The sequence below is a fragment of the Penicillium waksmanii genome (assembly GCF_028829765.1).
Source record: "Penicillium waksmanii strain IBT 27052 chromosome Unknown utg000008l:1.0-5622682.0:1.0-5626561.0, whole genome shotgun sequence".
NCBI classification, from domain to species: domain Eukaryota; kingdom Fungi; phylum Ascomycota; class Eurotiomycetes; order Eurotiales; family Aspergillaceae; genus Penicillium; species Penicillium waksmanii.
The window spans coordinates 1,862,038-1,887,221 of NW_026643254.1; the positions used below are offsets into that span (position 1 = coordinate 1,862,038).

A 25,184-nucleotide genomic window follows, 5' to 3' on the forward strand; every position below is an offset into this window, starting at 1 on the left:
GAACTTCCAACCATACTCGTATCCAAATACCATTTTGAAGCCTGGCATTGCCATTATGACCGCGTTAATGGCTATAAATTTAGTCATCTATAGATAATCCGCCGCGAAAAAGCTTCGCCTACCAATATCAAAGCCCCAGAGAGCAGAGTTGACACAAGCACCCAGGCTAAACAGAACAACTCTGGGGTTTTCCTTTGCTGACTGCCATGCTGACATGGGTTGAACTTTGATTGGCATAGTGCCCGAGGATTTTATGTGTGTTGTAGGGGCCTCACTTCATATCTTCCTGATTGAACCGAAAGAATCCTTCATTTTTGGATAGCAGTAGAGGCGTTTCCTTTAAGAAAGAACTTGAAATAAGGATAGACGTAATAGCGAATCTCTCGGAAGTGGAGAATTTACACTATTTATCTAACAGGTTTCGGGGTAACATGTTTGTGCTACTCCCCGAACGTAAGACGATGCAAAGTAGGTAGGGTGGGGGGAATCGAGATTGCTGGGAGGAGGCGCAACTCTCGCGGAAAGACAGAAGATAGTAACCCTAGAAGACTAAAAGGCTAGATATTCAAAAGTATAGCCATAGAGATGACTTCAGGCCTATCATTAGTGGAGAATATTCGACTAGGTAAGATGCAGTACGAGTAAGTACTAGTATTATGTGTGAGAGAGAAAACTTTACAGGGTATGCATTTGAAAACATTGGGTGGATTAAGGCTTCTTCATGTGACGTCGGACAGGATGTATTCTCAAAAAGAATGGGCGATTCTGGTGAATGGGAAATATTGTATGAGTGTCTAACCGAGACCTGTTATGAAACATCGGCATTCTATGATCAGCGATAAAGTGATACTGTTGCCATTTCTTTCCTTACCATCCCGATCCAACTAGTTTGTATTTCGGAAAGAAGTATCGCAGTTAGATAGATACGCTAAATACATGCATCATATGTTAGTAAGAGTAATTGCCAGCGTCATTGTCGATTCTGGAACCGGACAGACAAGTGAGGCAGTGCTATCCACTTTCCGCCGAGACGTCCGCCCAGCGGACCAAGACCTCCAAGGCCTCGGCGCCGAGTAGTAACCAATGGTATTATCGGATTCTCATTCAATCAGATCTCCCCTGCAGAAAACGTGTTCTCCAGTAAAATATTATTGGCCCCGGAATGCCATTTCATATTTTCTCATCGCCAAGTATCGAGCTCAGTCCGGCCTTGGCATCCTCTCGGCAGCAACAACTTCCTCTTACTTGTAGTGAATTCTTGTACGATGGCGAATTGTTCGGACCAGTAGGTGCGGATTTTTCATTGCACCTTGCTTGTGATGACATTGTCATAGGCCGAAACTCACATATTGGCAGGCTAGATTTCCACTCGGTGGGCATCGAGCCAAGTGCCCGCGGACCTTCGCTCTGGCTGAACCTTGGCGATGGATACGGTCTGAGGGAATCCTATAAAAATTGCCAGCTGTCTGCAATATTTTTCTTCTGGTTCACTTCGACTTCGATCTAAAAATTTCAAATTCTCATTGTCATTCCCTCCCGCTTGCGAGGCAACCGTAAACATGGTGCCGGCAGCTACCGCCAAGTACGATTGGATTCTCGCTCTTACCACAATCGCCTTCGTTTTCAGTGCCTTCGGAAATGGAGCAAATGATGTCGCCAACTCTTACGCGACTTCGATCGCGGCTCGAACCCTAAACATGGCCACAGCAGGTGTCCTGGCCATCATCACAGAGTTCATTGGTGCTGTGGCAATGGGCGCCAGAGTCACAGATACAATCAAAAATGGTATTATCGGAGTGGACAGATTTGAGGGGAAGCCTGGTGCTCTCATGCTGGCTATGGGCTGCGCCGAGGTTGGCAGTGCATCATGGTTGATGTTTTCCACCATGGTTGGCTTCCCCGTGTCAACGACCCAGACCATCGTCGGCGCTCTCATCGGTGTCGGTTTCGCATCTCAGTCTTCGATTAGCTGGGCTTGGGAAAAGGGAAGCGTATCTCAAGTGGCTGCATCATGGGGCATTGCTCCACTTATTGCTGCTGCATTCTCTGCGCTCATCTTCGGAACACTCAAGTATGCGGTACTTGAGCGACGCGATTCGTTCAAGTGGGCCATGCGTCTCATTCCATTCTACCTGTCTATGACGGGTGCCATCTTGGCTCTCTTCATTGTCGTCGAGGCCCCAACTGCACCCTCGCTGGAGGAGTTCGGAGCCGGTAAGGCGGCTGGAATTATCCTTGGTGTCTTCTTTGGCTGTCTTCTCGTTTCCTACGTTTTCTTCGTCCCATATTTCCATCGTCGTATTCTCAAGAATGATCCTCGAATCAGGTTCTATCATGTTCCTCTCGGGCCTCTGCTTTTGAGGGAAGACCCTCCTCTCTATTTCCCGAGCACCAGGGAATCGGCGGTTACCAACTATTACGAAGACGCATATGGCGAGGTACTCGCTGGACAGAAAGACATGGTCAAGGACCAAACAACTGCAAATGCGGATTCCGTGCTTCCTTCGCCTGAAATCACACCAAAGCAGTACACCGAGCGACCGGATGATGACGAAGAGAAGAAATTAGATTCTACGTCTACCCCTGCAGCCAAGCCGCGCACGAAGCACGTTGAGCCCAAAGAAAGATTCATCGACCCAGTTAGGGACCTTTCTTGGACGGATCCCAAGAGATACTGGGGATATACCAAGTGGCTATTTTTGCAGGGAGTGACAAGGGACGTTGTCACCCACGACTCCCCCCGAACTACGCGCCATCCACGCCCGAGCGCATCGATACGATGATCGGGTCGAGCACCTATGGACATATTGCCAAGTTGTTTCAGCCATGATGATGTCCATTGCACACGGTTCGAATGATGTCGCCAACGCCGTCGGACCCTGGGCCGCTGTATACAGCACATACAACGCGGGTGTGGTGGAAACTGAAGCACCGACACCAGTCTGGTTCCTCGTTGTAGCTGGTTTACTTTTAGGTCTTGGATTCTGGTTCTATGGTTACAACATCGTCCGCGCGCTTGGAAACAAGATTACTCAGATGTCTCCGACTCGTGGGTTCAGTGTTGAACTTGGTGCCGCTATCACTGTACTATTGGCTTCGCGTCTTGGTCTGCCCGTCTCCACTACCCAATGCCTTACTGGTGCCTCTATGGGTGTGGCTTTGATGAATTATGATCTCGGCGCCGTTAATTGGAGACAGCTGGGTTTCATTTTTGGTGGCTGGGTCCTGACCCTTCCTTGCGCGGGACTCATTTCCGGATCGATCTGCTTGATGGCCTTGAATACACCTCATTTATAGGATAACTCTCGGAAAGTTGAAATGAATTTGATTGAGAATTTGGCGCATATTTTTGTTTTCCTTCAAATTTTCGTAATATACTAATTACCTAGTGTAGTGGGGGATTCGCTCTGGCGATGTCAGGTGACGTTGTAGGCCTTAGGCCTTATAGGCAGTATATAAGCCCTCGATGATAGTTAACTTACACACTACCTTTCGGGTCACCAATGTTATTTTCGTTATTTCGGATTGCTAGCATTCGAGCAAGGGCTCGAATACTCTGAATGCTGTTTTCTCAGTAGGGCACCGCTTTGTCTACTACTCTCTCTCCTGCACTCTGCGAGTGTAGTGGTTTTGTCATCTTGCGATCGACCCGTCTGCTTGACAGACTGCCAGCGAGCATTCCCATCTTACACTAGGTAGTACTACTACTTGTACTAGTAGTACTTCAAGTTATCTTCCAGGGCTCGATTGACATATAAATGCTGAGAATTTTGATTAGAGACGACCACCTAGCATCTTGGGACAAACTTGAAAATCCCAATTATCGAACGGCTTGTGTTGGCTCAATTCCACCTCGGAACTCGCATAAGACTCCAGGACACTTCCATAGTGTATAATACTAGGTGCATTAGTTATTTGACGAGAACTCTTACAATTCTAGCCTCCGATTGAAGGATTGTTGCAACTGTAACAACGAAGATCTCGTGGGTCGTAAAGTATTGGGTCAATTTGTGCTAGACGTTCTAGTTCACAACCTATCTACCATATTTACAATCACCTTAAGACTCCGACAAGCCAAACTGGATTTATTCGAACAAAATTAAAGCAAAACGATACCACTGTCGCTTTTCAAGAGACGTGGGGCCTGATTGGGAAAGTGGTGTTGCCGCTTTATGACAGTGAAGTCCTGCGGAGTAGAGTCGAGGTTCTAAGAGCGCAGCACAAAGTTACGCTCCAGAGCAGTCGAGAAGTTGGGAAGTGTCAGTCTGAAATGTCAGAAACTGACCGAAAAAGTGTGAATGAGACATGGGACTGAGCAAGAGAGTATCACTCGACAGAACCATTGAGAGAATCACCTAGGGAGGAAAGCAAGAACGAGAAGAGGAATTGTATTGGTGACAACGGTGGACGCGAGTGAAGCGAAGGATGAGAAAGTTCGATGAAATGACATTCTAAGGAGATGCCCTCGCCTATATGTTTCAAAACGCGTCCATGTATTTACTTATGCCCGCCAGGCACACAAGTCCCAGTTGTAGATAGTAAGTGACAAGCAGTATAGACATTCTGATCGCCCAACGTCGAGAACAACCGCGAACGGAGAGCTGGAATAAACGTCCTTTGAGTGTCAAAGTACATCAACAGCTCGCCTCGCCTAAAGTCTGGCCCCAGACGAGACCATGGATGGAATTACAGACAAACTGAATTCAGTCGCAGCTGTATCTCCAAGTTTAAGGCGTAAAATGCGTAAAATGGCCGAGAGAAATACGAGAATACCCAAAGAGCATCTTTCAAGCAAATTAACGGAAGGTATGGCGTGTTCCCGCTCACTTCCCGGGCCAAGGAGGCCCGAGAACGCATGCCGACCCCGGGTTGATTCCTGGGAAAGCCGAGCCCGGCGCGGCGTCTGAGCACTTTCTGCTTCAGGCTGCTAGATAGCACCGGGGCCAAGCTTCCAAAGCTTACTATGACAAAAGCAATGAAGATGAGAGTGGGGCTAGGAAGGAGTCACACAGACTGATTATGCAAAGGAGTCCTTCTGGAAAGTCATGCCAAGAGCCAGGTCGACCGTTCATTCTGATGGGTACTACATAGATCGGGCGTTGGACGTAGTAAAGGGGCTTGCATATGGAATCGAAGGAACGGTTGCACAGAAAATTATTGATGAAGCTTTGAAAATATGCCCTCGAAAGTCTTGGACATTCTTGGATTGTTCATTTCAGTTCCCCCCTCACGGACCAGGTCCCACTTATTGAACCCGGGGGGCTCTAGGCATAAACTCAAATAAGTATCCGGGGCAAACAATTTTCGAATATGATTAGTGGGGCGTCCTCAAATTCTGCCCGATACCATCACCTCCTTACATGGCTCGGTGAACTTTCTTACCTTGCTTCCTCTGCCGGTTAAACAGATATCTGCCATGCTGCCAAGGGTGGTCCAAGATACCCACGTGTGATCCACGTGTAACAACGAGTTTTGCAAGCTTTCGAGTATGTACAAGCCAAGCGAATTCAGTTCGATCGATCTATAGAGCACTGTTCTGAGCTTATGCCGACCAGCCGCGGTGCAGGATCGTACGACGCAGGGGGAGTCAGGCAATGCAAAAAAAGCCTACGGTTATCGGGCGTTGCTGACTCGAATCCTGACAAGGATACCGTAGCATACAAACTGGGACTAGATCAGCGGTGTGGCGCGCCTCATCTTCTGACCCCCACCAAGTCTCGGGCTTTACCGAGGGTAGGCTTTCGTCATGTCATACTTCCTACGAAGCCGGTCAAGCAAAAATCACCTCCAACCGCCCCCAATCGTCAGATGTGCATGACTAGCAGGTTGCCCAATGGCGTGAATGGCTCGTTATGCCCCATGACTAACTAGGCCACCCAAAAAGTGAAGGATTCCCCCAGTCTTGGCCTGTTGGGCAATTGGTGGAAGGGCCCGTCTCCCCGCTTCGACGCTTACGCTTCGAGCCTGTTAAGTGGGTCGAATAGGGAGTCAGTCCTGCACAATAATGCCACCCTTTTCTCTCTACTCGTATGAACATGTATGTAGTTGATTTGCTGTGTCAGACTATTCTGCCCTATCTTTCTGAAATGGGGGCTTTCCAGCGCCCGATTTTATGATCTACCAACTCTCAAGCCATCAAGCCACCAAGCCACTGAACTCTCCCTTCCAGGGCCATGTTGAGAGTAAGAAGTATGAACTTTACCCCAAGCCGCCCGCTAGGATCCCGCCCCAAGGATCTTAGTCTCTTACGCCCGGTGTCTGTGCAGTCATTTCAAAGGTAGCCAAGGGGGCTGAGACCCGCCAAGGGTTACTTTCGGCTTGACCGGCTTTCAGCCCGAGCGAGCTCGATAACGTTATATGTGGGATGCAGGTGCCAATCTGTTTTCCCCACGGGGTTTGCCTTCAGGAGATTTCTTTGACCCACAGGTGACTGTTAGGCTCAGGACCTGGTTTACTTCTTTCACCACCTCCTTTCACTATCTCTTCTCTCGTCTATACCATCAAAGCAAAGAATTCACCATCAATATGAGCGAGAAAAAGCTCGCCGAAGAGCCCACCCAGGTGGCTCAGGTGGAGCATGCGAATGAGAAACGGACACTCAGCGTGACCGATGCCACGACCCCGCGTATAGCTTCTGGTGTCAACATCATTGAGAACCCTTTGACTGTGAGACCCCAATGCAACCAGCTTTTATAAAACATACCAGGCAAAGGGAAAAGCTGACAATACTCCCCTTTTGAAAAGCGCGTTTCCAGAGAACAAGCCGCTCTCGATGCCCGCAATTTTGCCGAGACGCATAATATGGCCGAACATGCCGACCTGTTCGCGCGAGCTGCCCAAGTTGCTCGCGAGCCCAAGAAGTTCGAGGCACTCAACGATTTACACGCTGACGAAAAGACCGCGCTTGTATACGAAAGGGATCACAAATGGCACGGCCCCAAGATGCTCTGGTACTCCATCGGTCTGTGCGCCATTGGTGCGGCCACTCAAGGATGGGATCAGACTGGAGCCAACGGAGCCAACCTGTCATTCCCCGAGGAGTTTGGCCTCACGGGCAAAGGTCGCGATGAGTGGATTGTGGGATTGATCAATTCTATTATTTTCTTGACGGCTGGTCTGATGTAAGTTGTATATGCCCAGGCGCTAGAATTTGCTTTCGCAGATTATCAAGTAATTCGGGAACTAATTATGTCGATAGCGGTGCATTCATTGTTGACCCAATGAATCACTACTTGGGTCGACGAGGAGAGATCTTCGTCACTGCACTGTGTCTCGTTGCTACGCCGATTGGTTCTGGATTTGCGCGAAACTGGCACGAACTTTTCGTCTGTCGATTTATCATGGGCATCGGTATTGGAGCAAAGAACGCTACGGTCCCTATCTACTCGGCTGAAATGGCACCCGCTCGAATTCGCGGTGCCCTCGTTATGTTTTGGCAGCTCTGGGTTGTGGCAGGTATGTTATTTCGAATCTGAGGCAGGTATAAGTCGCAATCGCTAATCTGCTTCTTCTGTAGGAATCTTCCTTGGTTTCTGCGCGAACATCATAGTCAAGGATACCGGCGACATTGCTTGGCGTCTTCAACTCGGCTCGGCCTTCATTCCTTCATTTGTTCTTGCCATTGGCATCTTCTTCTGCCCTGAATCGCCCCGTTGGCTCATGAAGCATGGAAAGCACGACAAGGCATTCCAATCGATGCTGGCCCTCAGGGCCCACCCAATTATCGGCGCGAGAGATTTCTACTACTCATACGTCATTTACGAGGAAGAGCTCAAAGAAGCTCGGGGAGCTGGTTACTTTGCTCGCATGTGGGACATTTTCGCCGTGCCGAGAATCAGACGCGCAAACTATGGTGCCTCGACTGTCATGATTGCCCAGCAGATGTGCGGTATCAATAGTAAGTTCTATTATTTCCTGTTCGATAGTCAAGCTCTAACTCCGCGCAGTCATCTCTTTCTTCAGTTCTTCCATCTTCTCCAATGCTGGATACAATGACACGCAAGCTTTGTATGCATCACTTGGTTATGGCGCGGTCCAGGTCGTGTTCACCATTCCAACCCTGTTCCTCATTGATACCAAGGGTCGACGAACTTTGACCTTGATAGTAAGTTCTCAAGATTTAGAATATAACTTGAAATACATTGCATGCTAACCGTCTTAGACTTTCCCTCTGATGTGTATTTTCCTGTTGGCGGCCGGTCTGTCTATCTTGAACAAAGCAGACTCGCCTTCTTTGCATGTCGCTCCAGTTGTCATGTGAGTTTTAGAAGTCCACTCGCAGATAAAGCCGATGACTGATGTCTCTGAACAGATTTGTTTACTTATTCACGATCTGCTATTCTCTGGGAGAAGGACCAGTTGCTTTCCAATACTCTGCCGAGGTATTCCCCACCATTCAGCGTGAGCAAGGAATGGCCTGGGCCGTCTGTATCAACAACACCTTTGGTAAGACTTACAAGAAGTCAATCTGGAGTCATTAACTTGAAGCTAACGATTTATAGCTGGTATCCTGGGGCTTACTTGGTTCCGTATGGAAACCGTCATGACCCAAACCGGTGCTTGTAAGTGGCAATTACCATATATATAGTACCCACATACCTGGGTATATACTAACCAACACTTTCCAATTAGTCGGTTTCTACGCCGGGTTAAACCTAATCGCTTGGTTTATGATATTCTGCTTCGTGAGAGAGACGAAGGAACTGACATTGGAAGAATTAGACCGTGAGTTTCTTCCAGCCGCTGATTTGATAACACCCAGAATTATCATATCTAACACACATCACAGAGGTTTTCTCCGTCCCAACAAAAGATTTCATTCGTCACGAATTGACCGTATGGCTTCCTTGGTTCATCAAGCGATATATCTTCCGCAAGAATATCCCCAAACCACCTCCAATCATCGCCACGGCCGACTCGGACGAGGTCAAGAATGTAACAGCATAGTCGATCGACCGAGGTCACGGGTGAGAGACGACAATCGGTCAATAATACCTGCTTGTGTTTTCGTTCAAGTGAATCTTAATGTTACTAGTTAAAGTGCCGCAGGGGCATTCAGCTCCATAATGCTTCAATGCAACTCAATGTCATTTTTAGTACTACCAGTAAAATAATTGTCGTCCCGAACTGTAGACAAAAATAGACCGCTGAGGAATTCCCTTCGTATTGAGGGGGTGCCAGTATACATGCATTAGTAGCCTCGTAAAAGCCGATTGCATCGTATAGTTAAAGGTTATACAGTGGCGTTGCAAAAGTTTGAAACCCCATGTTGACTGTTTCCTGTCTCCGCCTTTTAATCGCAGACTAGTAGCTACTTAAGACGGAATATATTGGCCTACCTATTCCATCTGAGGTAGCTACTAGTTTCCCATTAGAAGGCGGTCAATGATGTGGGCAATACGGGGTTTCAAACTTTTGCAACGCTACTGTATCTCCCGCTGGGAAACAACTTCGATAGAACACGTGCGGCAGCTAACGATAACCACTGATTAATTCCAAGCTTATTGACATGACAGAGAGTAGCAAGAAAAGGTAAATACGAGAGTAACTTGAAAGTTTAGAAATGATCCTCTCCGAGCCATACGAACCAGTGTAGCATTTCATCTACAAATACGAAAGATCACCATGCGCTAGAGCCTCAAAATGTCGTGCAGAGTTATTTTTAGCCCGCGATCCCGCAGCCATGAACTCTACTGGTACAAATCCATACGGAATGCAGGAACATCAGAAACACGAAGCTTCTTGAATGGCAAGAGTACCAAGCATATTGCAATTTCTTGGCTGACAAAAACACTGATCGAGGACTGGCTGGCTATAATTGACACACTCGGAATACGAAATTTGGCCCCCGGGCGACACATTTCCCCCGTAATCTCTAGTAAGTATCGCGAGGTCGTGATGATCATAAACACATTTTTGCTAGTGTGCAACACGAGGCTTCGTGACGTGGCCAGGTTGTAAATGATTCTATTATTGAACTTGACGTTGGCCTGTCGGGGGTGGTACCAACAGGAGAAAATATCTATAAAAGCCCTTTACTTCCCATGATATTAAAAGATCATATCCAAACAACTTGAAGCAAATCCAGTACCTCTTCTACAACCATTCCAGAAAATCTCAGCTAAATACTTGAAAACAACAAATTCAAACTTATTCCCTCTTATAAACGCACAGTTCATCCACTATGCTCTTCACTTCAATCCTCGCCGCTTCTCTGGCAGCTTTGCCCGCAGTCAGCGCCTACCCCATCACTGGAGATACCGTTAACTGCCGCTCAGGCCCAGGAACCAATTACGATGTCGTGAAAAGCTACAAAAGCGGCGAAGACATCAAAATCATCTGCCAAGCCTCCGGCACCGACGTCAAGGGCGACAGCCTCTGGGATAAAACCTCGGATAACTGCTATGTGACCGATTACTACGTCAAGACCGGCAGCACCAGCTACGTCGCCGATAAGTGCGACGCTAGTGGAGGCGGCGGCGGCGGCGGCGGTGGTGGTGGTAGTGGCAGCGGAGACGGCAGCTCAATCGTCGACGCCGCAGAGAAAGAAAAAGGACTCCCCTACGTCTGGGGTGGCGGCAACTATAACGGACCAACGGGAGGAGGATTTGACTGCTCTGGCTTGACGCAGTATGCGCTGTACCAGTCGCTGCATAAGAAGATTCCACGCACGGCGCAGACGCAGTACGATGCGACGAGTATTGGGAAGAGGTACCCACGATCGGAAGCCAAGGAAGGCGATTTGCTCTTCTGGGCAGAGGGGGGTAATTGCAAGTCTGGAGTTTCGCATGTGGGTATTTTCATTAAGAAGGGGCTTATGATTAATGCGGCGCATACTGGAACTCCAGTGCGGGAACAGTCGATTTGGACTTCTTATGGGGGGGAGAGCATTTGTGATTATGTTATGAGGTATGTGTTCAAGATCTTCTTGTCGTTCTTTTCTTCGACGTGCTAACTGGTGTAGATTCTGGTAGATTTTTCTGATGGGCAGTGGGTATGGGGTCCCATGGGGAATGGATGTTTGCATTTCTGTGCTTCTGTTGTCGAGTTTGAGCTTTCCCTGGATAGATCAATGCTGTTTTCCACCGTACTCCCTGCACTTTGTAGATGTAGGAATTTCCCTGCTATTGAGTAGAGACAAAGACATCATATCGAGATGTGATTTAAACATCAGTAATAGGGGCTGGCCTGGCCGGTATAGATGAGCCCTTTCGGTGTTGGGTCCATCGAGTCGTCGTAAATCCTTCGCTTGTTTGTAATATGGACCATGCTGCAGGTCCTTTACGTCATGCCTGGAAGAGGAGACGCAGAGAGAAATAAAGTGCTCGCCGGTGATTGATCGAATTTCAAAGTTTGGCTGTAAGCTTGTCGAGTAAGAAGGGGACCAGTGATAGATGGGGCCATGCAAATAGGTATCTAGTGGAGGCAGCTCGTTGAAGGTGTCGGCCAGCCGACATTGACCATTCACTCTTTACATAAATCCTCAAGTAATCCCAGCATTCGTCGTTGCAGTTCAACGAGCTCGGCTTTAGTCACTTTCCCAGAGTCTAATCCATCCACTTCAGACGGACGATCCGACTCCGACTCCCTGACAAGACTCTGCTTCAGGGCAAAGAAAGGAATATCCAAGCCTCGCAGTTCAGACATGAGTGCAGTGGCCATTTTCGCCGAGACTTTGTAGACTTTCGCATCGTAGGTGTCCAGTTCTGCTTTGTCGTCTTGGATTGTCTGAAAAAAAGATATAAAATGTGAATTGTTAATGACGGATTTATGATTGGCAGATAAGCCTCGGCAGGGAAATTGTGCGGCGTACCGATATCTCTTTTTGATCAACGGGTGCTCCGATAGATCGTCTGTCAACGATGAAGTCAGTGACAGTTAGGTTTTGCACGCTAATTTAACAGAGTGACGGACTGGTTAATACATACAATACAGCGTCGAGCTCTTTCTTCTTCTCCCCGCGGGATTGTTGCCGCGATACTAATGCCTCTCGGCTCTTCCACCACTGCCGTTCGTGGCTATGTTGGCTGTGGATGAGGCCGCGGATGCGGAGCTGAGTTTCTTCATTTTGGCCGACTATCCGCATCACATGGCGGAGTGCGGCGGGCCAGGTGGTGATGGTTGATGCATCTGTAGTTGAGGTGGATGGTTTGGGTGGATTGGAAGGTGGGCGAGGAGGAGCATGGACTTCTTTTGGTCCTTGTGGCCTTTGCTGGGGTGTCTCTGATCGACTGGGTGGTGTCGATGTACTCTGAGATGATTGTTGCTGCGACGCTAGACCCGACAGTGTTTTGAGGACGGAGTCTAGGTCGGAGCTATTGTAGGGATACTCCATTGGTGGGAGGGGAGAGAAGAGGGGGATAATAAATAAGATCTGTAGAAGATACCCTGTGTATATGTAGGTCTTCGGAGTACCTAATTTATGGCAATAAGCCTGTGAAATAGCCTTGTGGAGTGATCCGAGTGGATGCTATATTGAACTTGAAGTGGTCTGGGGTGAAGCTGTCCGAATGTCTTGGCGCATCTCCCGCTGAAAATTTACCTTTCCACCTGCCCATCGAATCCCACCGCCGACGTCCTTCCCACCCATCATTCTTCCTTGAACTTCGACGCAGGGCCCTTGAGCCAGATTAACGCGCATTGACAAGCCCTCCTCTATTGACTTATCTTTCATCCCATCAACCGCCCTTGTTAGGGGGGGGGATTCACATTCACATTCACATCAGACCACCGCCGTCATGTCCCGATCCGCCGCGGACGCAACGCGGTTCACAGCAACAGGTCCCTACGCCAGTTCCAAACCCGGCGGCGCGCCATACGAACTGCCCAACTTCATGCAGAAAGACAATGCCTCGAGCGGCAAGCCTGCGGGCCAGACTCCGCAGCGCGGACCAGATGGGCAACCCGAGACGCCGAAGCAAAAGGTTGAACGGCTGCGAGCGCAGGCTCGGGCTTCTCGGGTCGCGCAGTCATCGTCGGGTTCGGATCGATTAATTGAATTTGGGCGGAAGTTCGCCAATAGAGCGCACAAGGGCATGGTTTACTCGCTCATTGTTGCTTCGGGTATGTGTAGTTGTCCTGTCCGATCTGTCTAGGGCGTGGACGCGGAGGTGATGGATGGGTGGTTTTACCAACCATGGCATGGCATGACCAGCAGTGCTATCTCCGTGATCTACGTCTCTGATGCGATATATTGTGCATGATGGCATTGAAATGAACCCCCGACTAATCTCGATGGCTGTTCTAGGTGTTTGCGGTGTCCTCACAGTCTACTCGATGGTCTCGCTGACCATGTATAACCGACGCCAACGCACACTCTGGATCGAAAGGGAACTCGCCGTTCTGAGTGCCGCCCGTATCGCCCAAGCCAACGGCTCCGCCACCGAAGAACAGATCGACCTGATTAAGAAGGAGGATATTGCTGAGATCGTGAAGCAGAAGCGCGCGGAGGAGAAGGCTCAGAAGCCATGGGCCAAGGCGAAGCGATTCCTCTTCGAGAAGATGAATATGGAAGATACTGCCGCACAGGTCCCGTCATCAGCATCTTCCGACATTGAGGCTCTGCAGCCGGGTGTTTGGGATGCCCTGCAGGCGAAGGAGGCTGCCGATGCCGCGGCTAAGAAGGTCAACGCCCCGATGCCGGGACAATTGGATGTTATGGCCGAGAACGCGGAGCAGGCTGCGAAAGCAACAACGCGCAGTTGGACTAACCGGTTGACTTTTGGCTGGGTGCGGTAGGACTGAGGCGATTTTGGAAGAAACCTGGGGTCGGGGTCGGGGTCGGGACGATGGAAATGAACACAATGAAAAGCACAGAGTCCTGCCATCGCATCCTCTATAATCCCCTCCCGTCGTGGACGTCGCTGTCGCTGGGCCTGCCGCTATCGCCATCGCTATCGCCATCGCTATCGCCATCGCAGCCGTCCCATCGGGGGACCTTACCTCCCGGTCCCAACTCCATCCGATTCCCACACCCATTCCACCGTCATCCGAGTCCTTGAATAATCTTGCATGGCATGTTACGAGCTCCCTCGCAGCGTGCTTCCATCGTGACAGGGGGGGTTCCGGCGTTGCATTTGTCCTTCAGTGCTGTTCTTTTGCTATTCTTTTCCTTTTCCTTTTCCTTTTCCTCTCTTCTCTTTCTCCCAAGGCTGTGTTCCTATCTGATTCAGGTGTTCTCCTTGACCGAAAAATCAAGGCAGAAAACACCCGTGTATATTGTGTACAGTACATAGAAAAAACCTGCTCCTTCAAGTTCAAGTTCTCCACTTCCACCGTGCCGTGCCAGTGCAACACTGGCATACAGCCACATAGGAAAAACCACCATGTCTCCACCACGTAACAACGATAGGCTCTATTCTTCCCCATTAGACAAGAGAAAATAAATAATAATAAAAAAACCCCAACGAACAGGGCAAAGCAATCCTCCCCAAGTCCCCACCGCTAATCCCAACAGGGGTCACCCGATACCGAGTCGGGCAAAATCCGGCGGAAGAGCGCTTTGCCCTCGCCATTCCCTCGCCCAGTCCATCCCACCCCATGCGCCCCGGTGGAGCAGCAGGTCAATTGAAGATCCTGTGGAAACTCTGATCCCAAGAGCTGGAAGCTGTGACTTTAATTCTGGGTTATCGGTGGGTCCGGGGTGTTTGTGTCTGGGGTAAGTATACAATTTGATCTACAGGTGGGGGGGAGAGAGACTGAGATGCACACTACGGGGGCGGCGACATGTGGAAGGAAAAACTTGGAGATAGCAGGAAAAAGCCCTAAGCACCATTTTTGAGGGAAACTACTATAAGCTTGAAGTACTAACCAACGCTGCACTTTCGACGAGTCTATGGTAAATCTCTCCCCTCCTTTGCAAGATAGACAAGACAGCACAGAATAAGAAACTTTTTTATCTCAAGAATTCAGCCCGAGCGGATAGAACAAAGGAAGTAAAAAAAAATCAACAGAGAATACATTTTCACAACACAGACACACACAAACACACACAGCAACACACTTAGTGAGTGCCATTCGATTTAGACTTGAGAATCTCCCGACGAGCACGAACACCATCAGCCAAATCATTCAGCGTATCCACAGTCATCTCCCAGTTAATACAAGCATCAGTGATAGAAACACCCTTGAGCAAATGCGAAGGTCCCTCGGGGGGAACCTTCTGATTACCCTCATAGATATTCGACTCGATCATGACACCAATGATACCAGTCTCACCCTCACGAAGCTGATCAGAGACCTCCTTCGCAACGACCGGCTGGTTAAGATGATTCTTCTTCGAATTACCATGCGAGCAATCAACCATCAGCACCTCACGCTGCTTCTTCGCACGAAGCGCCTCACGAGCAATACGAATATTATCGCGATCATAGTTCGTGCCCCTGTTACCGCCGCGCAGGATGACGAATCCATGCTCATTACCTGCGGTCTTGGTAATAGCAGCCAGACCCTGCTTAGTGACACCGAGGAAGCGGTGCGGGTGCGCCGCAGCACCGATGGCATCAATAGCGACGGTGAGATTTCCATCCGTGCCGTTCTTGTAGCCGATTGGGAAGGAGAGACCGGATGCGAGTTCGCGGTGGAGTTGGGACTCGGTTGTGCGGGCGCCGATGGCGCCGAGACTGATTAGATCGGCCATGTACTGGGGGGGAAATGGTGTCTAGCATTTCGGAAGCAATGGGGAGTCCGGTGCTGGTGAGGTCGACGTAGAGTTTGCGCGAGACGCGGAGACCCTTGTTGATGTTGTAGGACTCGTCAATGTCCGGGTCGTTGATGAGACCCTTCCAGCCGACGGTTGTGCGGGGCTTCTCGAGGTAGGCGCGCATGATGATGCAGAGGTCCTTGGAGAGTTTGTTGGAGAGTTCCTTCAGGCGGCGGGCGTATTCGAGGGCTGTGTCTGGGTCGTGGATGGAGCAGGGACCGACGACGACGAGGAGGCGGTCGTCGCGCTGCTCGATGATTTCGACGGCTTCATTGCGGCCTTGACGGACGGCTTTGATGGCGCGGTCGGGCTGGAGGAATTGTTAGTTTGGAAGTTGGTGGGTTGGTGGTTTTGGTGGGGGATCGGAAAAAATGACTCACGGCGGGGATTTCGGTTTGGAGGAACTGAGGCTGCAGAAGAGGGTCGTAGCCGAGGACTAGGATGGTTAGCATGGGTGGAAATCGTATGAGGGGGAATGAAAGAGTAATGCAATGAAATAAAATAAAATAAAATAGAGAAAGAATGTAGTGCAGGCAGTGCAGAGTAATTCAGAGATACTTACCGCGAGTGTCCTCGTTGACTTCGGTGGTGTTGACAAGAGGCATTGCGCAGAGAGACTGTGCTGTAGCAGGGGAGAATGGTTAGGAGGAGTGGATAGTGGAATTAAAGTAGAAACAGAAGAAGAGGTCAACTTACCAGAGCAGCAGGCGAAATATAAATGTAAAAAGTGAGTGACGAGGCGAGGAAGAGAAAAGAAGAAAGTCAATTGTGGATTTGCGGGCAAAATACGCCAAGTGGGGTGGGCAGCGGAGGTAGGGACAGCAGTCCGGCAGTGCGAGTACAGCAGTATGTGTATGTGTATGCTGATACGAGTCACTATGGTAATACTAGGACTAGGCATAATAATAATTTATTATTATTACTATTGTTACTATTATTACTATTATAATTACCGTAACTATCTGATAGATCGCCTGCAGCCCAACTAATAGTCCATGTACTGTACAGATTTGCCCTCTGCTCCCCTCGGAGATACTCGGCCAATCACAATCCCCGCAATGATATAGACCGATGCTGTGGGCAACTGACTACAGCATGTGTCACCGTGCTAGTTCCTCTCTGGGCCGTTCAGCTAAGCCGCGAAGTCAGTTCAGCTGAGATCAGATCCTGCAGCTGCATTGCATACCTGTACTGTACAGATCAGAGTACAGAGTACAGAGTACAACACAGAGTGCTAGTGCAAATATACATAGTGGAGGATTCTATAATGCTCTAAATAAAAGAGAATAATATAGTAAGACTACTATCATATAATTGACCCGATCTGATCTGATAGTATACTCTATCTACTCTATCTACTCCATCTATAGTTACTGTGTACTCTGGTGTATACCTGGTATACTCCCATTCTCCCACGGCAACCGGCTCCACCTCCCATTCTCCCGCTCTCCTACTTTCCTCCTCCACCACCACCACCTCCAACCTCCCCTCGCCCTTACTTCCCATGATCTCACCCACTCAGGGGATGGCGCATCCTCCCTGACTCTCCTTCTACCATCCATCATGTTTCGCACCCAATCTCTAAAGCGCTCCCGCGATGATGACGGCGACCTCCACCCCCTTGGCCCCAAGGTACGTACCAATCTACTCCTACTCTTTCGCGACTTCACGCGTCAAAGAACACCACCTCGGTCACCCACCCCCATCTGACCTGCAGAATCGCTGACTCATTGTCGTAGAAAACTCGGCCGTGGCAAGGCCATGGGTCCAATTCTTTCTCCCTCCCCGTCCCTGAATCTGCCGACATCGACCAAGCCCTACGTTTTCGCGCTCCAACCCTAACCCCCATCGACTCATCGGACGAGGAAGATGCCCAGAATACCAACAGCCATGCATTGTACACCGGCACAACAACCAAAGTCTTCCGCCCTAAACCTTCGAACCTCCACTTGGACCTGAATCCGAACCTAAACCAAGCCCCGGCAAAGATCCTCCTGTCTGGCGACGACCTCTCCCCATGGCAACAAGCCTACGCCCTGAACCACTACGAGAACCACTCCCTCGACATCAACGCCTCGGCCCTCACAGCCCCAGGCTTCGGCCACGATGACTTCGAACCAACTCCAGCCCTCACCCCCGCTGTCGACACCCCCATGGACATGGAAGACATAACCCCCTTCAACAAAGAACCCCCCATAATTCGACTTCCAAGTCCAGTCAGCGACACGGATATGGCAATGTGCGATACAATGTCCGACACGGAACTAGTCTACCCCGGCACCTACCCAACCCGCGTGCCGACGCCAGGCCTCGACTACGGCAACATGTCGCCGCACCCGGTAGCAGCACACCCCATGTCGCGGAGCACCTCCAATCAATCCGCCACGCGCACGCCCACCCCGTGTCCTATTCCGCATCGCCGCTCGGCGCTGGTCATGGGTTATCGTGCTGATTGCGATAAATGTCGGTGCAAAGTTCCTGGCCACTACAGCCATATTATTCAGCGGGCTTGATTGTGGTTTGTACGAGGCGTGAGGAAGTTGAGCTGTGCTGGACTGGACTGGACTGGGTTGTGTCGGTTCAACTGAACGACTGTTATGATTAACCCTTGCTAGTTTATGTGTCTTGATTTCTTCTTCTTCTTTTGGCAGTTTTTAAGATTCCCTAGGTTCTGCGATTCGCTTTTTCTTTGCTTTGCTTTCTTGCTTTCTTGCTTTCTTGCGCTGTATAACATAGCCCTATATCTTGCTTCCTTGCCTTTATATGCAGACTACAAATCATTGTCCGCGGTTAGCGCTTGGATATCCTGAATACCACGGACGGAACGGATGGAAAGGGGTTTTCTAGGAGGTGCCTTTGCTCAGGATGGACTTTCTATGATATCACTAATGGTTACTTTTGTCCTTTCCTGCTTCGTTTTGCTTTTGCCTTTTTGAATATGACCTACTAGTATGTACTGCATACTAACTAGTAGGTTCCCATGTCTATCGGGGATACAACTTGAATTATAATTACACTCAACATCAGCATAATATAAATCGATAAAATAATCCCTACACACGGCGCTACACAAATACAATTATAGTATACCCCTACTCTCCTCCCATCCAATCAAGGCTTGCGTCAATTCCGACACAGCCTGCAAACCCTCCCGAATACAACCGGCCACAAAGCTTCTAAGCTCTGCGGGAATCTCTTCGCCTGTCACAAGATCTTCCGCATCAGTTCACTTCAGCTGAGCTGTTATTTTAGTCTCGGAGGATCTTGCCTCGTCTTACTTTAGGTACGTTTAAGTGGGTGGAATTGCAATCTGTGTTCGTGCTCGTGGTTGTGCTTGTGGAGAGACAGTAAGAAGTTTGATGGTAACTTTAGGGAGGTCTAGTTCGTACCATTTGCTTTCGATCTATAAGCCAGTGTAAAAAACCAACCTTGTTATTTGATATATCTCTATTTGTAGAGTTTATTTACTGCGTTTTAATTCTTTTTAATACCGAATAAACAAATGTTAATCCCTATTACGTTTCCTACCGTAGCAGCGTTTTCAAGCAACTCTATTCAAGTCTTGGAATAATGACACATTTATATACTTGTGAGAGATATGTTGTAACGGACATTATTGAATATTGAGACGTGTGATGATGATTTTATTTACCCTGACCCCTCGTCCCAACAGTTAAAACCTAGATTGAGGTACAAGTGTGATAATTTTCCTATATAAAGAGATCCAACTATTCATAGTTGCAATAGCTCATCTCCCCGCTGCCTAGCGGAGTCGCTGCTTGTTAGGTACGCACTCCAACAGATCTAGATGCATCACGTGACCTCAAATCTAATTTCAACGACGATATGCAGGCTACTTCAACTTCATGTAACACTTACACTAGGGGTGAGAGAGAGATAATAATAGATAAGCATAGAGTAAGAATGCCTACCCTTAAACAACTAAATAGTATCTCTAGGGCACTTATCTAGGTCTACCATTCTAAAATTTTAATTAATAGATTGGGCACTGTTGGTTATTAATATACTATTTTGGATCTTTGGGGCTTACTAGAATTTCGTGACAGATGACTTTCCTCTTTTCTCGACCATGCCAGAGACGGTTTGCGTATCATACCTTATAGCCGTATAGCTGTTCTAGAGCGTATACGGAGACAGATTGTGCAATATGATAAGGCAATCATAATAACAAAGATCCGAATCTACAAAACAATCCAGTTAACGTCCACTGAGTCACACCTGGGCAGATATTCCCCATCTCCCACCAAGGTTAGCACATGGAGATTCCCGATTTTGATCATCTTCTTCGGCTGCGAAGAGTCCCCACTATCGGCGGCCTTCAACAACAAACCATCCCATTGTCCAGGTCGGTACCGAAGATGAATAGCATAGTACGTCCCACGCACTCCATAGATCTCCGGGATGAGCTGTTTAATCCAGTACCGGAGATCCCCATGATACATGCTCCCTTGGGGTTGGAAGTGCTCCCGTTCAACAATATGTTCAGGAACCGGCATACTCAAATCGACAAAGCATCTCATATACTTAATATCGTCATAGTCGCTATCGGATGAGAAGAGGATCTCCACCTCCGGTAGGAACACCGCCCCGTCGTCGCGGACCTCCCACGTTGATACGGACGGATGGTCCGCCGTCTCTAAGCGCGGCACATACAGGCGTCGCGGCTCAGAGATCCGGGCCCGGAAGGGGAGCATAGTGCCCCGGACTACATCCTGAGTTTTCACATCGTCGACGGGCGGGTAATCCGCCAGAACGGCGGCGATGAAGAAGCTAGAGCCCAGACTGCGCGCGACCTCCTGCACGAAGGCGAGAGGGTACTGGTCGAAGACGAAGCCCGGTTTGTTGGGCTGGCGCTGCTCCGGTATGGCAGTGGCGGAGTTGTACCATTCTGTCATACCAAGGACGGACATGATCGCCTGCGCACGACTGTGGCTGCAGTATCGGCTGGTCGCTAGGAAGAGGATCTGCTCGCGCTTGAGCTCGTGGAGGTTGTCCATTCCTGTGCGATGGAGGAGGTCGAGTACTTCATGGAAGCCTGGGTGGACGAGGGGCTTCCAGCGCTCGAGAAGGTGGTCTGCTGGGGTAGTTAGATCGTTAAGTTTCCTAGTGAGTGTGTCTTTTACTCGTTCGGTGAGGGAGACGAGCGTGTTGAAGGCGACGAGAACCCCGTTGTCGCCTACCGTGAGGAGGTCGAGGTTCTTGTTGCACATCCAGATGTCAGGGCGCAGGCATACTTCCTGCAGCGTCCACAGGGAGCTGAACCAGGGCAGGCTGGTCATGTCCGGGGAGAACAGCCCCGTGGCCTGGAGCCGGTCGTGCGATTTCCACGGCGGGATACGTATGGAAGACTCGTCCCCATCCGAGAACTGGAGGTCCAGATATACTGAGGACATCCACTGGATGGCGCTGCACATGCCGTCCCAGGACTCCGGGGCGGAGTCGGTATTCCACCACGCAATGGCGTGTTTAGCGCTCCTGAAGATGGATGCCTGGCTCGCAACCTCCGTCCACATGGCCTGCCGCAGCTGCTCGTCAAGCTCCTCCCCGCAGCCCTCCTGCGGAATGCAAACCAGATCAAACCAGATATAGGGTGTATCCGTGGGAATCTGCGCCAGGATATCTGGTAGTTGCTCGACATCGAACAGTGAGTTCCGCGGGATCAGCCACGGCACGCGCGATTTCATGTTAACCCCAGGCTGATCGCGCTGCCGCCACCGGCCCCAGGTGTGACTGATGGCTGTGTACGGGATGTCGAAATCGTATTCGTCCCACAGCGAAACGACCTCCACGGTCCTCCGCTCTTTCACATCCCATAAGTAAAGCGGGAACCCGCGGATCTCTCCCAGCCAAGGGCAGGAGTCGATACTGGAGCCGGCGCTGCAGCGAGGATCCAGCCCGGGCAGGTCGCTGCTCCCCAGGACCCGTCTCCCTGCGCGCCAGATCGGGGAACTCTCTGACCGGTGAGCGAGATAACTCTCGCCATCTGGAGAGTATGGTACTTGAGCTGGCTGTTGGGTGTGGCTTCGCGGGGAGCAAGCTTGAATCGCAATAGTTAGACAAGCAGCTTCCTGCGCCAAGTCCCGTCGGAGGTTCACCAGCTCGTCGCCGCTTCGGTGTGTTACGAAGTTCTCGAATTCAGCGTTGAACAGCGTTGCCATGCACTTGTTGTAGACGCAGTCGAAGCGGAGTTTGTACCAGATCCCACCGGCCTGGTGGATCGTCTCGCGCTCGACGTGGTTTTGTGGGTAGAAGTGAGACTCGTCGTCGCCAAAGAGGTCGTCGTAATTATCATCGTATTCTTCTTCTGCTTCGTCCACAATACACACTCGGGAACACGTCGCCCACCATTTCCAGAGAATGTAAAACGATCGTTCCTGCCCGGGTAAGATGTTGTTGCAGTCTTTCAGCACGATCATCGTTAAACCCCGTGATGACCGTGCCGTCAGGGTTTTTAACACTGTCGACCGCGCCCTGCTCTAGAGCCAGTCGATACATGATCGACAAACACCTGCTGTACCCGTCTCCCATGCCCATGTCCTCGCCGTAGACCACCTGCATCAACGTGGCGAGGGGGTATCCCTTGTCCCTCTTGGTGCTGCGCACAGGCACCCAGTCATCGGGGCTCATGCTGTGATGCTGGCTTTTCTGTCTAATATATGTGTAAAGAATAGCAAGACGCTTGTAGTAGTGTTTATTCGTAGAGACGAACGACGAGGTCAGAAGCGGGGCTATATAATTAAAAACTAAGCGAACGCGCTGTGCTGCTATTGGCTGTGCTTCTGCTAGTACGAGATCAGATTTATTGATGCAGATGGAACGAATATAAGAAAGAAAAAAAAGGCTAATTCTCAGTTGCACTCAAGACATCACTGCAGCCAACCAACGACTACCGTCTCACCAACCGCTCCAAACAATCCCTCCCCTCCTGATGCCGCGCATGATACGTCGCAATAAGACTAACTTTCACCGTCTCAGCCCCATGCCTCTTCTCTCCAAAAAGAATATCCGGCCGATCCGCCAGATAATCAGCGATCTTAGATTCCGTGCTCGTGGCCCGTCCAAACGACGTGTACCGGACGATATGCATTGACATGACAATGTATAGCTGGTAGCAGGTCCACGCGTACTGAACCAGCGGCGGCATCCAGAGAGTCGAGGCCAGCAATCCTAGTGGAAATAGAGCGGCGAAAAGTGCTATAATGCACATCTGGAGAATCTCCCGGGTTCGGTTCCGGACTGGGTGGCCGTAGTGTCGGAAGAACTGCTGCACGATGGCTGAGAGACCTGTGAACAGCATGAGGTCACCGCCTTGGGATTGAGGGAAGTGCAGGACGAAATCACGAGGTGATTCGGCTTCGGTGGTCGGCGTGGTTGATGGCGATGAGATGGAGGAGGAGATAGGGGTGAGGGGCTCGCGGTCGAGGGCGAAGAAGGCGCTCAGGAGGCGGAGGAGCAGCGGGGCTAGCCAGATGAGACACCAGAGTGATCGGCCGATGGCGTAGATGACGGCAAAGATAATGATGCCGGAGAGCTCAGCGATGAAGATGCTGAGGTAAACGTGCGAGCCTGGTCGGCCGCAGTTCTCGTGCACAAACGCCATCTGCGAGGCTTTATCTTCTGCCGTTGCTGGAGTGAAGATGAGGTGGTAGACGGCGACTTTCGCTCGTACGGGGATGCGGCCATTGTCGACGGGCGGGAGAATGCCCTTCTCGATGGCAGCGCCCGTGGCTGGAGGGGATAGTCCTGCCAGTGATCCAGGTTTTTCGGCGGGTAGAGGCATGTAATGAAGAGCTCGCGCCCACATGCAGTTACGGGCTGCGCGGGGCTCGGAACTAGCAGTACCGGGAACGGTGTAGGTCCAGTCCGTTTGCTTAAAGAACGAAGTGCCCAGCATGTGGCCCTCGTGGGCGCCCTTCAAGAGACCTCGGGCGTTCGCGATATCGAAGGTGCTCAGAGCGGCTTTGTGCAAAGGACCCCCCCATGGGCATCAGGAGAGCCAGGGTTGGGATGGATCGAAGTGTGAGGTAGGAGAATGATCGCTGGGGCCATAATAACGACGAAAACCAGATGTCGGTGGCTGCTTCTGCTCCGATATAACCAAGCACCGCACCAAAGGCGCCAAAAACCCCGCCTTGGTCGGACATATCGCCAAGCGAGATGATTTCTGGTAGCAAAGGGTTGCGGTCAGATCAAACTCACTCCTTTGCCTAGATGGCCGGATCTATCATGTCAATGATCAGATCTGATGATATGGCCGAGTTTTGAGTTGGTCGGAGAACTGCTCAGCTGGTTGGTTGGTGAGCGGTTCAGCGTTGTAAGGCTGATCTAGGCTTACATGGGATTCAGCCGCAAGATGGGGTTGTCAAAAAATCCTCTCGGCCAAGGGTCATTCCATGATGGCTATCATGTTTTGGAAGTGTTTATGTAGAATCCGTCTTCCGATATATCATGCCCCTTGAATCGGGGACATGGCGGTAAACCAGTCAACATCATCCATGTGTGCCGGTTCGGTTTGGTTCAGGTCCAAAAGCTTGCCAAGACGGGACTAGCTCTACCCAGTAGGAAGGCCACTTCATAACGCAAGTCCCAAGCGAGTTAGGGGAATTGATAACGTGGAATACCCCCTACCCGCCACGACACGCTAAAAACGCGTCGCGTGTTGCAACTCTCCTTTTCCAAACCACCACCATGCCACCCACACGCCATGAAAAACGACGAAAATTGGTGGAACAAGAGGGCAGGATTGAACTTGCAATACAGGTTTTGAAAAAGCAAGATATTGCAGCAGTTGCCGTGGCTGCGTGTGTATTCGAAGTGCCGCATTCAACATTACGCGATCGCGTGAAGGGTGTTATTCATAAGCCTATTATACGCACAAATTGCATGAAATTGGATCCAATTAAAGAGGATTCGCTAGAAGATTAGATACTAGACCTAGATATACGAGGAAAAGCCCCTACCTACCCTATAGCGCAGGATATAGCCAGTATCCTACATGATCAGCGTTCCAATTACCACCCTATTACCATCAGATGCTCAAATCCTATGACAATTTATCCTCCCCTTCTAGAAATAGTTAGCTCAATCATCAACAAATATTAGATTTAGATCAGATAATCTAAACTTAGTAGCGTCACCTTAATCAAAGGCTCTCCGTCTGTTCCGTTATAGGTGCATTTGTATATTAATACAAACAAAGCAATATAATCTCTTTAATACCTTTAAGGCAAAAACTTCCTTCGTCTAATCCTCAACTCTTACCTCCTTCTATCTTTAGCTTCTTTAATCTCTAGGTTTTTATCTTTGTTTCGATATTCTTTATTATATTAACTATTGCTCTAGCTTCTACTACTGCTACTACTACTCTAGCCCCTGCTACTGCTGCTATAGGTCCCTCTAGCGGTACTAGAGATACCGTAAGTCAAGGAAGTTATACAAAAGGCAAAGGTCATACTAGAGGTAG

The 25,184-nt window shown here is 49.8% G+C and overlaps 10 protein-coding genes across 10 annotated transcripts; 6 read left to right on the plus strand and 4 right to left on the minus strand.

Moving 5' to 3' along the window:
- Nucleotides 1-1,559: 1,559 nt before the first annotated feature.
- N7481_009019 (inorganic phosphate transporter) lies at nucleotides 1,560-2,783 on the plus strand (the record flags this gene model as incomplete). The annotated part of the gene is made up of 1 exon (XM_057268238.1): nucleotides 1,560-2,783. The coding sequence occupies one exon, from the start codon at nucleotides 1,560-1,562 to the stop codon at nucleotides 2,781-2,783; it is 1,224 nt and encodes a 407-aa protein (XP_057118915.1).
- A 43-nt stretch (nucleotides 2,784-2,826) lies between these two features.
- N7481_009020 (inorganic phosphate transporter) lies at nucleotides 2,827-3,297 on the plus strand (the record flags this gene model as incomplete). The annotated part of the gene is made up of 1 exon (XM_057268239.1): nucleotides 2,827-3,297. The coding sequence occupies one exon, from the start codon at nucleotides 2,827-2,829 to the stop codon at nucleotides 3,295-3,297; it is 471 nt and encodes a 156-aa protein (XP_057118916.1).
- A 3,228-nt stretch (nucleotides 3,298-6,525) lies between these two features.
- On the plus strand, nucleotides 6,526-8,946 carry N7481_009021 (uncharacterized protein; the record flags this gene model as incomplete). The annotated part of the gene is made up of 10 exons (XM_057268240.1): nucleotides 6,526-6,666; nucleotides 6,745-7,121; nucleotides 7,199-7,455; nucleotides 7,517-7,897; nucleotides 7,947-8,104; nucleotides 8,162-8,256; nucleotides 8,312-8,445; nucleotides 8,502-8,561; nucleotides 8,632-8,724; nucleotides 8,789-8,946. 10 exons carry the CDS (start codon nucleotides 6,526-6,528, stop codon nucleotides 8,944-8,946), a joined length of 1,854 nt encoding a protein of 617 aa, XP_057118917.1.
- A 1,237-nt stretch (nucleotides 8,947-10,183) lies between these two features.
- Nucleotides 10,184-10,973, plus strand: N7481_009022 (C40 family peptidase; the record flags this gene model as incomplete). Its single annotated transcript, XM_057268241.1, has 2 exons — nucleotides 10,184-10,908; nucleotides 10,964-10,973. 2 exons carry the CDS (start codon nucleotides 10,184-10,186, stop codon nucleotides 10,971-10,973), a joined length of 735 nt encoding a protein of 244 aa, XP_057118918.1.
- Nucleotides 10,974-11,463: 490 nt separating this feature from the next.
- N7481_009023 (DUF2458 domain-containing protein) lies at nucleotides 11,464-12,334 on the minus strand (the record flags this gene model as incomplete). The annotated part of the gene is made up of 3 exons (XM_057268242.1): nucleotides 11,464-11,727; nucleotides 11,813-11,852; nucleotides 11,928-12,334. 3 exons carry the CDS (start codon nucleotides 12,332-12,334, stop codon nucleotides 11,464-11,466), a joined length of 711 nt encoding a protein of 236 aa, XP_057118919.1.
- A 403-nt stretch (nucleotides 12,335-12,737) lies between these two features.
- Nucleotides 12,738-13,737, plus strand: N7481_009024 (cytochrome c oxidase assembly protein COX14; the record flags this gene model as incomplete). The annotated part of the gene is made up of 2 exons (XM_057268243.1): nucleotides 12,738-13,062; nucleotides 13,247-13,737. 2 exons carry the CDS (start codon nucleotides 12,738-12,740, stop codon nucleotides 13,735-13,737), a joined length of 816 nt encoding a protein of 271 aa, XP_057118920.1.
- Nucleotides 13,738-15,001: 1,264 nt separating this feature from the next.
- Nucleotides 15,002-16,305, minus strand: N7481_009025 (3-deoxy-7-phosphoheptulonate synthase; the record flags this gene model as incomplete). The annotated part of the gene is made up of 4 exons (XM_057268244.1): nucleotides 15,002-15,640; nucleotides 15,705-16,010; nucleotides 16,081-16,136; nucleotides 16,263-16,305. The coding sequence occupies 4 exons, from the start codon at nucleotides 16,303-16,305 to the stop codon at nucleotides 15,002-15,004; spliced, it is 1,044 nt and encodes a 347-aa protein (XP_057118921.1).
- A 958-nt stretch (nucleotides 16,306-17,263) lies between these two features.
- On the plus strand, nucleotides 17,264-18,213 carry N7481_009026 (uncharacterized protein; the record flags this gene model as incomplete). The annotated part of the gene is made up of 2 exons (XM_057268245.1): nucleotides 17,264-17,332; nucleotides 17,440-18,213. 2 exons carry the CDS (start codon nucleotides 17,264-17,266, stop codon nucleotides 18,211-18,213), a joined length of 843 nt encoding a protein of 280 aa, XP_057118922.1.
- Nucleotides 18,214-19,902: 1,689 nt separating this feature from the next.
- Nucleotides 19,903-22,137, minus strand: N7481_009027 (Heterokaryon incompatibility; the record flags this gene model as incomplete). Its single annotated transcript, XM_057268246.1, has 1 exon — nucleotides 19,903-22,137. One exon carries the CDS (start codon nucleotides 22,135-22,137, stop codon nucleotides 19,903-19,905), a length of 2,235 nt encoding a protein of 744 aa, XP_057118923.1.
- A 470-nt stretch (nucleotides 22,138-22,607) lies between these two features.
- Nucleotides 22,608-23,615, minus strand: N7481_009028 (uncharacterized protein; the record flags this gene model as incomplete). The annotated part of the gene is made up of 1 exon (XM_057268247.1): nucleotides 22,608-23,615. The coding sequence occupies one exon, from the start codon at nucleotides 23,613-23,615 to the stop codon at nucleotides 22,608-22,610; it is 1,008 nt and encodes a 335-aa protein (XP_057118924.1).
- Nucleotides 23,616-25,184: the final 1,569 nt, after the last annotated feature.